At 33.1% G+C, this 15996-nt stretch overlaps 1 protein-coding gene across 1 annotated transcript in view; it reads left to right on the top strand.

Annotated features, from left to right (window-relative positions):
• Positions 1-15996, top strand: part of LOC128664413 (dynein axonemal heavy chain 3-like) — a 2586207-nt gene that overhangs the window by 373612 nt on the left and 2196599 nt on the right. The window contains exons 9-12 of the mRNA XM_053719244.1: positions 9640-9778; positions 11043-11147; positions 12771-12901; positions 14442-14640. Of these exons, the coding sequence (XP_053575219.1) occupies positions 9640-9778; positions 11043-11147; positions 12771-12901; positions 14442-14640 (574 nt within the window). The remainder of the gene's footprint in view (positions 1-9639; positions 9779-11042; positions 11148-12770; positions 12902-14441; positions 14641-15996) is intronic.

Genomic DNA, 15996 nt, shown 5'->3' with positions numbered 1-15996 from the left:
CCCCCACAATGTAATATATCAGTATTATTAGTAGTAGTAGTAGAGGTATAATTTATTTGTAGAGAGACATCTTTCTAATATGCATTTGTGATATAAGTTAATCTATAATAACACAAGAGCCAAAATTAAGGGGTGAGAGCATAAAAACCAGAGTATTTATTTTAAAGTCTATTTATGTCTTAAATCTGTACTTTTAGCTATTGCCTTGATATTCCTGCAGCTTGTCATTTTAATGAGAGACCAGATGAGTCTCAGCTGACATTTTATTGACAAAATATATGAAGCTGATAATCAACCATTAAGTTTGATCTTTTAAATATCCCACAAAAAAGTATTAGAATACTGCAATTAAGACTTTTATGAAGTAACTAATTGTATACCTACATTTGCTCTCTGTATTAAAGGGTCAATTAAGTCATTTTCCCTTTTACACATGTACAAAGAGTATTTTAAAATGCATTTTTATAATTTTTTAACAGATGATCATTTCCTAGATCAACTTAAATGGATGGTAAACAGTTTTGCTTGTTTGTTTTGTAAATTGTATAAATTACTGCTGTGACTGCAATATAAACCCCCCAAATGATCATTTTAAACCCCCCTATGCTTGCCTTCTCTGGCTGCATCCTTGGCTGCTCTGTTTTTTTTTTCTTATTTTCTTCATGGTTCGGCCTATTACATGGCTACCAACCTCTGCATTGATCTTTGTGCAGGTGCACTCCTAAATATCTCTTTCTGCTCAGCTTTCCCAATCAGATATGTCATCTTGTGCATATTCTTTCCTCACCACCACAAATGTACATAATGTAAACGTGAATCACACTGCATATAGCATTTCTATTCTCTGTTTACTTGCTAGTAGCAGTATGCCAGTTCCGTGAGAGAACAACCCCCTTCAGATAAATGAGCGACAATTAAAAAAACTGTTAAAGGAAGAACTGTGTTAGTTATGTTAGGAAGTTTATATAGTCAATTTGACAGTAAACTATATAAAGGGTACATTTGGTTTATACTAAAGGTGCTATTATGCCACAAAATAGTTTTGTGGAGACGTTATATTCATCAGCACACTGAATATGCTAGAAAAAGGGGCTGATGGCCTTCTCAGGGGCTGTACATAAATTTGATACAGAATCTGTTGGCTGGGAGGCAGTCAGTTAAGGGTTCCATGGAGCAATGATAGAAGGCACTTTTAACACTACATAATGAAATATTACATTTTAATAAAAATAGTTATATAAAAATATTTTAAGACTTTGAGTGCTAGCGACGGCACTGAGCCGTCGCAAATTTTCCCAGTCAGGTGCCGATGATGGCTCAGAGCCATTGCTAGCACTCACCCAACTTGAGAGCAATCTGGGGGCTTCCATCGACTCCCACCACAGCGATCGGGCCTGTATAGTGACAGGCATCGCTGGGGCTTCACGTTTTGCGTGGTGACATCATGCGCAATGACATGATGTCACCGCGCAACTTTATTGAAAAATTACAATGGACAGTATAGGGAAATGGGGGGCATGCTGCTTAGAAGCCTGTATCTCCGTCATCTAAGCAGCTACAGACCCCCAAGACCCACCGTTGGAAAGGTAACCTTTACAACGGTATAAGTATTGGGGATCTGACAATAAAAAATAAAGTTGAAAAAAATATATATTTTTAAAAAATTAAAATTAAAAAAAAAAACTCAAATCCAACTTCGCACAAATTAATACCCACATACATATTTTCTGTTTCCTAAGTTTACTACTATTTTAACTTCCAATTGCTTGAAGAGGTACATCAGTGTTTACAACAGAACTGTGACAAATAGGAAATGATATACTTTTATATTTTATATTGTTTTACTAAAGAAATGTATTTATGCTAAAAATATTGTTGCACATTGAACATGTAATAAACCATGAGTTATCTGAAGCATATACATTTTATGCAGTCAGTCAGGTGAAAAGCATTTCACTGGTAAATTTAGCCATTGGATTTTTCATTCACCTGAGGCTCCTTCTGATTTCTGCAGAAAAAACTTTCTGTGACATACATCCAGCATACCACATACATTATCCTTAATATCTTGAGTTTTTTGTTTACACTTAATGTCAACTTTTTCGCATTTTAAAACATTTTAACGTCACCTTGTTTCCTTATCAAATAATTTTTTGATAAATTCACAGAATAATTTTTCATATGTATTTTTTGACTTTGTTGGAGTTCAATGTACCTTTTAAGCAAACTGTATTATCAGGTGAAAATTAAAGAGTTATTTATATGAGGTAACACGCATATTTTTTTTTACCATGATAGAAACTGGTAAAGCTCCTTTTTCTACTTTTTATAAAGGTTTTATGTTAAAAATTGATAAAAATGTTTGCTTTTACTCATTATACTGCACCTTAAAATCAGAGCATAGTTGTATAGGAACCTTAAAAGTAAAACCATGATGTCACTAGAAGTACACTGAAATTTATTAGTTGATATTCGTTGGCAAACGGACAAGTTCTCAGCTAGGGATCCCGTCAGTCCATCTTCAATGCAAGCAAGCAATGGATGCTGTTCATCCGCTGTCCACAATTATCATTGCACATAGAAATCCTTGTTCAGTGCCGCCCTTCTGCTTTTGCACTATCTGTCAATCATTTTGAACACATGAGGTCAGGGTTATTTAACTGGCAGAGAGGTTAAGAAGCAAACCTGAGGTGCAAGGGCTCCAAAGCAGCCTCCGGGGCTTTATAAATAAATAATAAGATAATCAAAATAAGATAAAGTGTAACGTCTTTTGACACACGGCAAGATTCTATGCACTTCCAGTAAGAATGTTCAGGGGTGAACCCGTTTCTCATGCTTCAGTGAATTTAGTCTATAGACTATAAAGTGATTTATGAATTGGATAGATTTTTCTCATTGGTAAGGCTTCTGCATATTAGTGATCTTAAGCCAGTATTTCTGAAATCTCAGTATATCATGCATACCCAATTGTAATCTTTAGTATTGATTCTTGTTTCTGGTAGATATTCTGGTACTGGTAGATATACTATATTTACTTAAGGATAATAGTAGTTTAGGCAGTCTATCATTCTACCTGCCCAAGCAAAGAGGGTTCATTTTAATTAAGCAGACTTGTAATATAGTATAAATTTAGAGATAAAGTATTACAATTATGTTCTATTTAGTGAGATAACAATCATGTTTTAATAGTTTGGTAAAAAAAATAAAAAAAAATAGTGGGGCAAACCCACAACGTACATAATTTCATCAGAAGATATGGAGATCATAGAAAGGGATATACCCAAAGCAAAAGACAGAGAATTCAGCCAAAAATAATTTATTACTACTTCCTTAGATATGAAAAGACAATCAAAGGCCATTCCACATAAACAGCTCACTAATGTATAAAGGTTGTCTTAATTCTATAACATATTAGCTGGCTGGCTGGCAAGTTACATAATTAGTTGAAGTGACTCACATAACAAAATATTGCTCATAGTCAATATTTGCAGTGAGTTACTTCAGCCAACTTGCAACACCTAAGGTAAAAAATTGACTCCTAAAAATTTGCACTCTAAATATATTATATATATCATTATATATTAAGGTTACCTTTACATCATTCCATCTATTACAATATAAATAAGTACATTAATACAAAATATATGATAGGCAAAGGTTAACAATAGCATAAAGGGACAAAGTACAGAACAAAATGTTCTAATGTATTACAACTTATTATTATTACAATAATAAAAGGTTTATTGTTATGAGTGTGGACAAGGTTTTGATAGAGAGGACCTGTCCGCACACCTTCAGGGCCTTTGGAGCAACATTGGATGCCAGAATTTAAGGTTGCGCAAATGCTCATGCGCAGTGGTGCAAGAGCAGGGCTTGTTAGTCATTCCAGATGAACAAGTCTGGATTTTCTGAAGTCTGCAACCTTTGAGGTTGCAGACACTATAAAAAGCGGCGTTTGTACAAAATTGGCATATATACAGCTGGTGTTATTACTGAGTCTAGTCATTCTGAAACAGAAAATACAATGCAGTAAAGCTTAACAGATTTGAAGATTCCCCCATAAGTGTTAGTAAAGGGAGATAAAGAAAGAGGGGCAAGAAAAGAAAAAGGGAGCAGAGGAAAAGGGGAGGAGAAGGGAGAGAAACGCCAATAGACAATAAAAAAGAGGATGTAAAAAACAACTAACAAAGCATAAAAAAAAATCTTGTCACATAAATATATGTAGACGTTAGTGATAAATAGAGTATAGTAGGTACAAGACTCAGCTGATGTATCTGGAAGGTTAGAAATATCAACAGTTATTTGCAAGAAATGTAACTCACAATACGGCTAAGTCTATTTCTTTAGATATCAATCAACCGACAGACGTTTAGTTGACCAGGCCTTTCAGTACCAGGGTGAACTGCCCTGGGTTGAGATTCCGATAAGAAGACCATACTAAAGTAGAAATCAAGCTTATCTAGCTGGCTACCAATTTAATTTTTACTTTATTTTTGTAATGTGGCGTATAAAAATTTTCAGTATAGGAAAATATCTGATTTTTTACTTTCAAGGTCTAGAAAATATTGTTTAAATATGTCTTCTTAAGCTCATATATTGTTTTAAATATTATGTAGTAGTAGTCCTAGTAGTATTTTCGCCATAAATGGCAAATTAAAATCCCAACCAATGATTCAATGTTCACCGCAAACATATTTATAGAAAAATTGATTTGCTTTTAACTGACAGTTCCTTTAAAGGTCAAATATTACTAATGAAAGTTTATCTAATAAAGTGTTGAATCAAACAAGATTTGACATTTTTATAGCCAGTATAAAATTTGACAACCCAAGTGGAGACTAATTGTGTTATCTATATGACTTTTATTTCTTTGATATGACATCTGCTTTATAGTCTATCTTATACTGGTTTTCAAGGTTAGATTTTTTATGAAGACCAACAAGATGTGTGCTCATCGACAAATGCAATCTCACGCATTTCTCTGAATTAACTAATAAAGGTGACAGAAGTCAAATTCACTGCTGAAATTTGTAATGCATCCTGCCAATAGGCATTCCAGTTGTTTAGATGGAATCAAAATTAAATAATAAAATAGTTATTTATAGAAAATTAAACAAATCATTTTTTAGTTTATCTTGTGTTGTGTCTCTAATTGTGAGTAAAGAAGGATTTAGTCTTTGCATTTTAAATTGCAAAACATGAAGGTTAACTGCGTTGAGATCATTTTGCTGAAAATTAGATGTGTTGTCAGAACAATCAGAACATCATACGGCAATCTAAAAACATTGGCACTATAAATATCTATTTATATCCTGGTGAAAACATCAAGCTAAATGCCAAATTGTAACTGTAATGGCTTTTGGTGAATGTTGGAGGTCCAGCTTTGAACATATGCACTGAAATCTTTGAAATTTATTAAATCTCTATAGCATTGCTAAAATTGAACTTTTGTATAGGCAAATAAACTGTGAGATTAGTAAGCTTTGTTTGTTTTTTTCAAGAAATTGTATCATTACAATAGAATTTGTAGATTGCATTAAGATTTTCCAAATGCACTATGCTTTCTACAAATCTCTCTTCTCTGACACTTTCCTATCTTTCTTTAATTTCTACTCTTTTATCTCCTCCTCCTCTCCTCTCTTCTTTTCCAAGCCTCTTTGTCTCTTCCCACTCTCCTGTCTCTCCTTCCCACTCTATCCCATGTCTTCCCCTCTCTTCTTTGTTTTTCTATCCTTTCTCTCTCCTCTGTTTTATTCTCTTTTTCTCTTGTATTTCTGTCTCCCTCTTTTCTCTCATTCCTTTCTCTTTTTGCCTACATCTCCTTTTTTCACCATTATTATGGAAGTTTGGTACATATGGGCTAAAAACCGTAAATAAGAATCTAAATAAAGAAAATAAAGGGGAACATTCTCTACACAACTGGACTATGGTTTATTAGTAGTAACAATCTAACATAAGAGTGGCCTTGCGTCTAAACTTTGTTTAAAGCCTTTGTAACTGTAAAGTCAGAATCAGTAGTCTCCTCTTTCTTCTTCCTTGTATTTATGGCCATTTTGTACCTGTCACCTCCCACCACCACCACCAGTGTGCAATAAGTGAGTGTGTCTTTCATAGAAAACTCAACTAGACCCATACTAATAAGGTGAGGTTCACATGAGTGATTGGCTAGCATTAATTTTGTGCCAACAAATAAAGTTTGTGTCTTACTAAAGGGGAGGTTCCATGTGTTTTTGTTTTTGTGAAGAAATAAGAGTGATTCTTTTTTGAGGGGTGAACAGAATGAATTGGTCAGTTTAAGGGTGTGGGATTTCTGGTGATGGTTGAATTTCTGAACGAAATCTGTCTGATGTGATAATTAAAGGGGATTTTATTTTTTAAATAGATTCAGTGATCGAACAGGTGTTATTACAACAGAAAAAAAACAGGAAATTAACAAAACAAAACAAAAGAGCCAATGTCAGCCAATCATTTTCTCTCATAGTTCTTTTATAATATAAATAATATTGAGGGTAACAAAAGCATAGTACAATATTTTTACCAAAGCTATAATAGAATGAGTATTAGGGACCAGAAAAGTAATTAATTAGAATAAAGTTTATTAACAAATTAGATCAAGAAGATTTAGCAGACTAAGCAGAATGTAATGTTTGTAATAACCTTTTGTGTATTGGCAGAGTAGCAACAGGACAGAATTACTCATATTGGCACAACTAGAAATAGAATACAGTGTTAATTGGATGACAGTAGAACACTAGATTGGTGTTAGCCTAGTAGTAATAGAATTTGATGAACAGTATTATCACAGTTAATTTTGAAAAAGTGTGTGAAGGTCATACGTATAAGAGCAGCAACAATAGAAAATAGGTAAGAGAATTATTATTCTTGATTGCTGTTAACTGGTCTAGGATTGAGGATATCTTTTTCCTGAGCATAGGTGACCTAACCACAGTGGCTAAACTGCTGACTAACCACATTTTTTTTTTAACTTGGGTTCCCCCGAGTATTGGCCAATACTTAACTACATCTGCTTGACATTGGGAAATATATAGTAGTATAAGAAAAGGAGCAGGGTATCAGCAGTATTAAACGGTTATTATCAAGGTAGCAATTGAAAAATTAAATTGTCAAGGTTAGTAGTTAAATATGTAGTGTTAAGTGTAGTAATTGATTTTGGCTATTTTTGAGGTAGCACACATTTAAAGAATATCATTAGAAAAACAGGGTAAAAATACAATAAATGTCTTATTACCTTGTTAACAATCAAGTAAATAACATCATTAGGTTGGTAACAAAACAAATAACTGATAACTGCAGGATGGCATGATATTAGTTATAAAGCCAGAGGGCAATATGACAAGTATTGTCAGCCCAAACTTCCAAAATTTGTATTATTCATCTAATAAAAAAAAAAAAACTTAAAAACACATTTTTATATACAAATAACAAACAGGATGCTTATGTAAAGTGCTTTAAACTACTTAGGTGATCTTCAAAAAGAACCTATGATTAACAATGGGATTTTATAGAACCTGTGGACAGCACAGCAAAAGTATCTCCTTATTTCCTAGTGTTTTCTAGGCCCTGCACCACAATCAGTGTATTAAAGGTACAGCCTACTCCAGAATGTGTACTGTTTAAAAAGATAAATAATCCCTTTATTACCCATTCCCCAATTTTGCATAACCAACAGAGTTATATTAATATACTTTTTACCTCTGTGATTACCTTGTTTCTAAGCCCCTGCACAGTGCCTCCTTAGTTCAGTACTTTTGACAGACTTGCATTTTAGCCAATCAGTACTGGTTCATAAATAAATCGACTGGAGTGAGCACAATTTTATCTTTGTGGCTCACATGAACTAGCACTGTTATGCTGTTAAAAATTGACAAAATGTACAGAGATAAGAGTGAAGAGTAAATTAGCATATGAGCCTATCTAGTTTTAGCTTTCAACAAAGAATACCTAGAGTACAAAACAAATTTGATTATTAAAGTAAATTGGAATGTTTTTTACAATTGCATGCCCTATCCAAACCATGAAAGTTTATTTTTGGCTAGACTGTCCCTTTTAAATTGTTACATAATATCAAAACACAGTAAATATTGAAACTTTTCTAAATAATTAGTAAGATCTGAATTAAGAAACTGGCATATGTCCAATGACATATTCTAGGGTAGTTAATGTGCAGAAGGAGAATATATGTAGCAAGGGGAAACTGATGCACTGCCATATTGAAATATTATTTAAAAGTTATTTGAAAATGTGTTTACCTATTTATCATAAAATACATTATTTTGCCACACTGGACAAAACTCTAGTGATAAAATGGTTCATGATAATAGGTACAAGTATAAAAAGAAAACTTCCAAGCTTACTTAATTGCTCAACTACTGGAAATATTAAAATAACCTAGAATCACTGTGTCCAACACTCATTCTATTTAAACATCCACTGTTTTTTTCTTAGTAATTTATCACAAGCTTATATGGGAGAAAAATTAATCATTTGCAAATCATTTTTATTGAATGACAGAACATTTTAAGGTTTATTTGTTAGGTGTATCATTTTCTAGAACTCTAGAAAATGTGTTCCTGACCATTATTGAATCAGGTGATCTAGATCAGTAGTGGTTACTGACTGTCTATATTTATTTTCCATGAAATATATTTCACAGGATGTTTAGTAACCTGTATAAATGATGTATCTGTGGTATTAAATGTATTAGGGAAAGCCATCAACAGTACATCGGTTCTCACATTTTCAAAATAGATTTATGATTCTTCAAAAGAAGTAAAAATAATTATTGATTCTTTTTTATGGAATGATTAAATTATTCACATTTTTTTGTCTTGGAAAAGCTGTTATTTTACTGAAGAGAAGTGATTAAAATCTGATCTCTTCAAAAAGTGATTAATTACAGATTATCATCACAAAGCGAGTGGTGATTAGTTGCGTCAGTACCAAATTCAAAGCCTATTTTAGTTGTTGTCTCCTTGAGAAGTTCTTTTTTGGTATGTGAAGTATCCCATATTTTAATACATTGCTAATTAAATTAATTGTTTTGTTTATTTCATTGATGCTTTCAAATATTTTTTATGTAATTCTCTTGCTTGATCCATTAATTTAGTGGAAATTTCGAATACATTGTTATCTTGAAATAAACATTAAGCTTTTGTTTTGCCAATAGATGAGAATTTAGTAAGTCTTTAATTAAATTGTGCATTAGCATATGTCATCTAAGAGAATTTTTAATGATTTTATTATGCAAATTCTGTTTAACTTTAAACTTGTTGATATTGCAAGATTGAACTTAATTGACAGCAGGGTGAAGAAATAATTAGCTTAATTTAAAATGGCTCAAATGGAAGCATCACTTACTCTGAAGAACATTAATCAAGGGAATATCAAGTCAGTGTGTTATCATGGACTTAACTGTATTAGTCAGAATAACTGTTATTATAGACTTAAAGCTGACATGTCTTAAGACAAGGCTGTGACAGTATAACACAGCTTGTCATTTTTTAACTAGGGTGCCATGGATACAGCAAAAATATGCAAGCTTTTTATATATTCATAATATCTGCTGAGGAAACCACAGAGCTTTTCAAACTGTTCTTACCTAGCACTTTCATTCTTTAGATATTACAGGCTTATTGAAGAATCCATCGACCCCTGTATGGTGACTCCACTTAGTGAAGAATGGCTTCAGGGAATCTATTCATACATACCAGCAGAACTCTGCAAGGTGTGGAACAAATCCCTTCAGGATTTATCAAAGGTGTGTATGGATTTGTGTTAGGCATTGGAAGCAGTGCTCATTGTTGCTAATACATGAATATTTGACACATACAGATGAGAAATTACACTTGTGAATATCATTCTGTAGAAACAGATTTCACCATTCTGCAAAACAGATGAGGAACTTGAAAATATAATTAATCCAACATGAATACGTATTTTTAATAAGTATTTTTAAAAGCAGATACACCGTATATATACATATTTACAAATGTGGTTAATGCTATTTATACCTTGGATAATTTGTACAAAAAAATCCATATTTCTGTGGAAGAGGTTAACATTCATGTTGCATGGACCTGACCTTTAAAACCTTTTATAGTACTATGATTTATAGCCTTGAAAAGTTACCAAATCTGCCAGTAATTTTATTTGAAGTGTGTGTATATATGTATAAAATGTACATTATCCAAGAAATCAGTGCTTTTTATATAAGATGGAGTGGACTAGTAACTTTTTATCTCTTGACTAGCCGCACTTTTTTTGATGGCTCAGGCTATACTTATATTTGTCTATTCTTTTGTGTGTGTAGGTAATTAAGTGAGGGATAGAGGAAACTCTCAAAAGGTTGTCTTTTGCTATATAATGTTAGTCCAATAAATTAAGGAATTACTGCATATTGCAATACTCTTGATATTTTGATATATTTATAGAGAAGAGAGTGAGATAGATAGAAAGATAGATTATAGATAGATATACTCATCATGTTAATATAACAAAATAATTTGTTTAGATGCATGAAACTTTCTTTGAAATGTCTTTCATTCAGTAAATCATGGATGCGACTTAAAAGCTATTTTAAATAATGTATTTGAAATAATTAGATTGAAAGTAAATTCTCCTAAAAGCAGAGCACATAAATCATTCTGAATCAGGATGTTACTTTATGTTCTACTTTGTTTTTTTATACTGTTTGTTATACTCTTGTATAGCACTGAGAAATATATCCGTACCTTGTAGTAGTAATAAAAATAATGCTAGTAGTAGCTGTATTATTTATATTTGTTTCCTTGCTATGTATTTCCACAGCATTTAATCATAAAATATTATGAACCCCAAGAGAGGGAACTCCAGAACCTATTTTAGATAACTAATACATTTAATTTACACAGTCCCTTGGAACTAACTACTTTATATTAGAATGTTCCAGCTCACTGATTGGGAGATATAATTGCTTTCTTTGAGTGCTATGTTTTTGGCAATATATCTGAATCTTTTTCTAACATTCATCTATTTTCATTAAGGAGGCAGAAGGAAGTTATTTGAATGCCATAAAAAAATCAATTTTAGATTACCTGTTGTTGGACCCACATGAACAGGAAAGGCTGGGAATTGAGGTTCCTAAAAAGGTATGTTGTTTCATTTTTTTATTATTTAATTTCTTGTTTTGTTACCTGTCATTGATACCACAACCAGTGGGTTGTTCTTGCTGATTTGTTGATAAATTCATCCACCAATAAAAATAAAGTGCTGTCCAGAGGTCTGAACCAAAAGAAAGCTTACATGCCTTCTTTTTCAAATAAAGATAGCAAGAGAATGAATAAAAATTGATAATAGGAGTAAATTAGAAAGTTGCTTAAAATTGCATGCTCTATCTGAATCACAAGAAAAAAATTGGGTTCAGTGTCCTTTTAATGTTAAATATGAGGAGTGGGCTAAAACCATGTGTTGCTGCTGCAAAATCTTACTAGTCCAGGACAAAAGTCAATTTCCACTTTGATATATGTATAAATAAAATGTTGACTTTTTTTAATGAAATAAATTAGCTCTTGCATTCAATGTAAGTGTTCATTTTCAGACAGGTGTGCTGAGTAAGCGTATTTGATAGGGAAGCTAGTTAATGCTAGTAGATTCTGTTCCCGGTGGATTATGTAGCATAGCTGCATTCTGAATGTGGTATGTGCAGCTGATGTGATCTTTCTACATAGCCTGTAGCTACATACCCAAGATGTTCAAGTACTGATTGGAAATAAGATCACTAATAAAAAGACTGGTGCATACAGCAGCAGAGTCAGGTTGATAGAAAGTGACAAAAATAGGGTGGAGATTGGTTAGAGTGACTGAATGACACAATGAAGAATGATGGAGGCTGAGAAACTTGACAGATTAGAGAAAAAAGAAAAGATGAGAGAGAAAAAAAATAAATGGTATCTAATGTGTGCAAAAATGCATTAATATTTACAGGCGATGCAGTGTTCTGTATCCTCATCCCTATCTACCAAAGTAGAGTCTATGCTTAAAGGGATATTAAATACTTTAAGATGGTAAATATTAAAATGATAAATCTTTTATATAAAACCCCCCTCTACAATATACTTTTATTATTTATTTTGTCCCTTTCTCCTGTAATTCCATTCTGAAAGTGTGAGCATTTCAGTTCCTGTTAGAAATGGAAGTGCAGAACACTGCTATATTCCACACAGCCATTGGCTGCACACTGTAGTGCCCTACTTATAACTGTACCTAATTGGCCACAGCAGAGAAAGGTACAACATGGCAACTCCCATTATTTTATAGACATTAACACTTTACACTTATTTTGGCACTATTTAAACAATTAATGAAACTATAAAAAAAACTAATATTTTCTTTGAATGCATCACTCTATCTAGCATTTATTTAGTGTTTAATATCCCTTTAACCTCTTGACTGTTGAAGAATGCAGTGTTTTGCTACGCAAGTGCTTACAACCTACTCTAGTAGCCAAAATGTAAATTAGTGTTGGTGTCTTCACTTAATCCTTTAGGGGTACTTTTACAGTATCTCATTGTAATCTATTTAAATCTTGTGATTTTACTTTAACTCAGAATAATTGATATTTACAGCCTATAAAGCAACATTGTTTTATACATTAGATGTTCTTTATTTGTACACAACAAACCCCTGTAATTTAATTTGTAATGTTTACAAGATTATTTTGCATAGCTCCAGATTACTAATATTGCTCTGCTTTGTCTTGTCTTACTGTCTAGACATCTAACAGCTCTGGGAGAGAAAGATTTCCCTGGCATAAAAGTGTAAACGTTGCATGTGGCAGAATGAAGAATAATTTATACATCACTCATCCTATTATGTCGGCAGTGCTACTCAACTTCTATACTAAGTAAGATAGTTACTTGTTTGGTGTTAAAATACAGGTTTTAAGATATTATTTATTTAACCAATTATACTATAAACAAGAACACTATTACACAATAGTATTATAGTGGATTTAACAATTTCATTGTTCATCTGTTGAGTTAATCGGATACATCAACTTTTAAATTTTTTTAAAAATATTGCATTTTTCTAGTTGTAAATGGCATCTGGGGAATTTTGGAAACTAAAGTCAAGTTAGTTTAGCAGTTGTAAAGGTTGAGTATATTGATTCTTATTGTGGGATGCTTATACATTTAGGTTTTCAATTTATTTGGCCCTTATGTACTATCAAGGACAGACAATTACCGTCAATAAAAAATGTGTAGAATGGTTTTCTCTTTAGCTTCTTTTTGCTTTGCCACCTATGACAGATACAGAAGGGGATTTCTTAAAGGACCACTCAATGCGGTAGAATTACATAATTAACATAGACAATGCAATATAACTTACTCTGAATTTCAAATAAGTAGTAGATTTTTTACTTACAAATTCATTTTGCTCAAATTTTTTGACCTCCTGTATCATGTGATAGACATCAGCCAATCACAGATTTGTATATTTATACCCTGTGCGCTTGTGCACATGCTCAGTAGGATCTTGTTCCCCAGAAAGTGTGAATATGAAAAAAACTGTGCAACCTTTGATAATGGAAGTAAATTGAAAGTGTCTTAAAACTGCATGCTATATCTGAAAAAGTTTGATTGTCCCTTTAAAGGCAGTTGGATTGTATTTAATTCCAGTGTTTTGTTATATTCACTTGTTGGAGGTCCTATCCATACAATATAATCACAATGTTTTATATGTTTTATTTGACCTTAAACATTATAACAAGACAAACATAATCTTGCTAGTTGATACAATAAACAATTTTTTAATGATGAGCTAGGGGTTCTTTATCTGCACTGTTCCTTATAGAATCCCCTTTGCTTAGACATTCCATGATACAAATTAAACTATTCTAATGTATAAAAAATATAGAATCATAGTCTTGTTCTGATCAGCTATAATTAATGTGTAATTCTGTTTAATCATATATACAGTCATTGGGGTAGATTTATCAAATGTCGGGTGGACATGATCCGCTGTAGCGGATCATGCTCGCCTGACATTAATAAATGCAGACAGCATACACTGTCTGCATTTATCATTGCACAAGCATTTCTGGTGAAATGCTTGTGCAATACCGCCCCCTGCACATTCGCGGCCAATCGTCCACTTGCAGGGGGTGTCAATCATTCCGATCAGGATGCTTGCAGTCCGCCACCTCAGAGGTGGCAGACAAGTTAAGGAGCAGCGGCCTTATGACCGTTGCTTCTTAACTTATGATTTCAGCGAGCCTGGAGGCTCGCGCGGAAACAGCAGTATACGCTGCATGTTAAATCTACCCCATTGTCTTAAATTGAAACAAACAGCTGTTCTTCTAAAAACTATAAAATTGGTCAAATTTGCACAATTTACTTAAAGAAATACATGTTAATGCTATACTTGACATCATTTTACTTTAGGTATGCAACTTTTAGATTGATCGATACTGATAATCTCCTTGAGACGGTGCCTGTGATGCTAGATCAGCTTGTTATTCACATGAGTTATATTGCCAAGAAAAGATCAGAAATGTTACAAGCGTCCTGGCTAAAAGATTGCTGTGATATTGTGAACAAAAACAGAGAACAAATTGAAAAGATAATGCCCCAAGATGATGAGGTAAGATTATTTTTTTAGCATTTTATTTTGTTCTGATAGTTTTTTTTGAGGATGATGATATTGGTTATTGTTAGAATTACATTTAAAATGTTTTAGAATAATCAAGAGATTTTTAGTTAAATCTTCATAAGATGATAATGTGTAGAACTAAATGTTTGATCTATCTGTATGTCTATCTATAGTATGCGAGTGTGTGTGTGTGTGTATATATATATATATATATATATAACAAAATCTATTACTGTTAGATACACATCGACCACATTTACACTTTTGTTTCTGACAATTTTGTTTTTAAGAATGCAAACATAATTGAATATATACATTAATATATTTTTTATTTTTTTCTGTTTGCACATATTATATATATATATATATATATATATATATATATATATAGTGACCTGGAATCTTGGAAACACACAGTCCTCAAAGCTGGAAACACCACACAATGTTGTAGCTTTATAAAGTACAGTCTGTTTATTATCAGGTCTGGCAAAAACAGGCAAAATAAACATAAACAAAACAAAAGAGGCTTGCTCTACTGAGCACTTACTAACAAGTACAACTGTCTGCACTAAGTAGCTTTTCACAAAAGTAATATTGCACAGACCTTTCAAACTTTGTCCTTTATAAATATTTCCTCTCAGTCTCTCAGGAGAGTGTTTGCAGTTTCCCTTTACTGCTGGCAAATCTACCTCTCAACCCCTGACTGGGGATTTTATTAGCACCTGCTGTCATTTACCACATGCAGGTGAGTAGCTAGCTGAGTCAGACAGAATTCCTGGACTGGACTTTTTGACATAATGTGCTACCTGCAAACTGCGGGGAGGAGCACTGGCACACCCTACTCTCCAAATACTCCACCCCAGGGACCCAGAAATAAATCAAATTTTTTTTCTATGTGGCCAACAAACATAACAATTCTCCCTGGGGTTGTCAGACCATACCCCGCACTGCAGCACTTTTAGACACCTTCCATTACTATGCCTTGGGTTCTGTCACACATCCTCCCCGCCAGCTCAGACCCTAGTGGGGTGAGCGACCATAGCCAAAAGCGTATGCATACGTGAAAGGCCATCAGCATTACCCTGTTTACTTCCTGCCCTGTGTTCTACTGAGAAGAGATAGGGTTGCAAACTAAGGAACCAGCGTGTAACTCTACTATTATTATCCTTATTTTGACTCATCCATTTGAGAGGTGCATGATCAGTAACTAGTCTAAATTTTCTGCCCAACAAATAATATTTGAGAGTTTCAACAGCCCATTTAATTGCTAGGCACTCCTTTTAAACAATCAAATAGTTCTTTTCTCTAGGTTGAAGTTTCTGGCTCAGGTATAGTATTGGGTGCTCT

Source organism: Bombina bombina, chromosome 6 (assembly GCF_027579735.1).
Source record: "Bombina bombina isolate aBomBom1 chromosome 6, aBomBom1.pri, whole genome shotgun sequence".
NCBI classification, from domain to species: Eukaryota; Metazoa; Chordata; class Amphibia; order Anura; family Bombinatoridae; genus Bombina; species Bombina bombina.
This window is presented reverse-complemented; position numbering and strand designations above follow the sequence as displayed.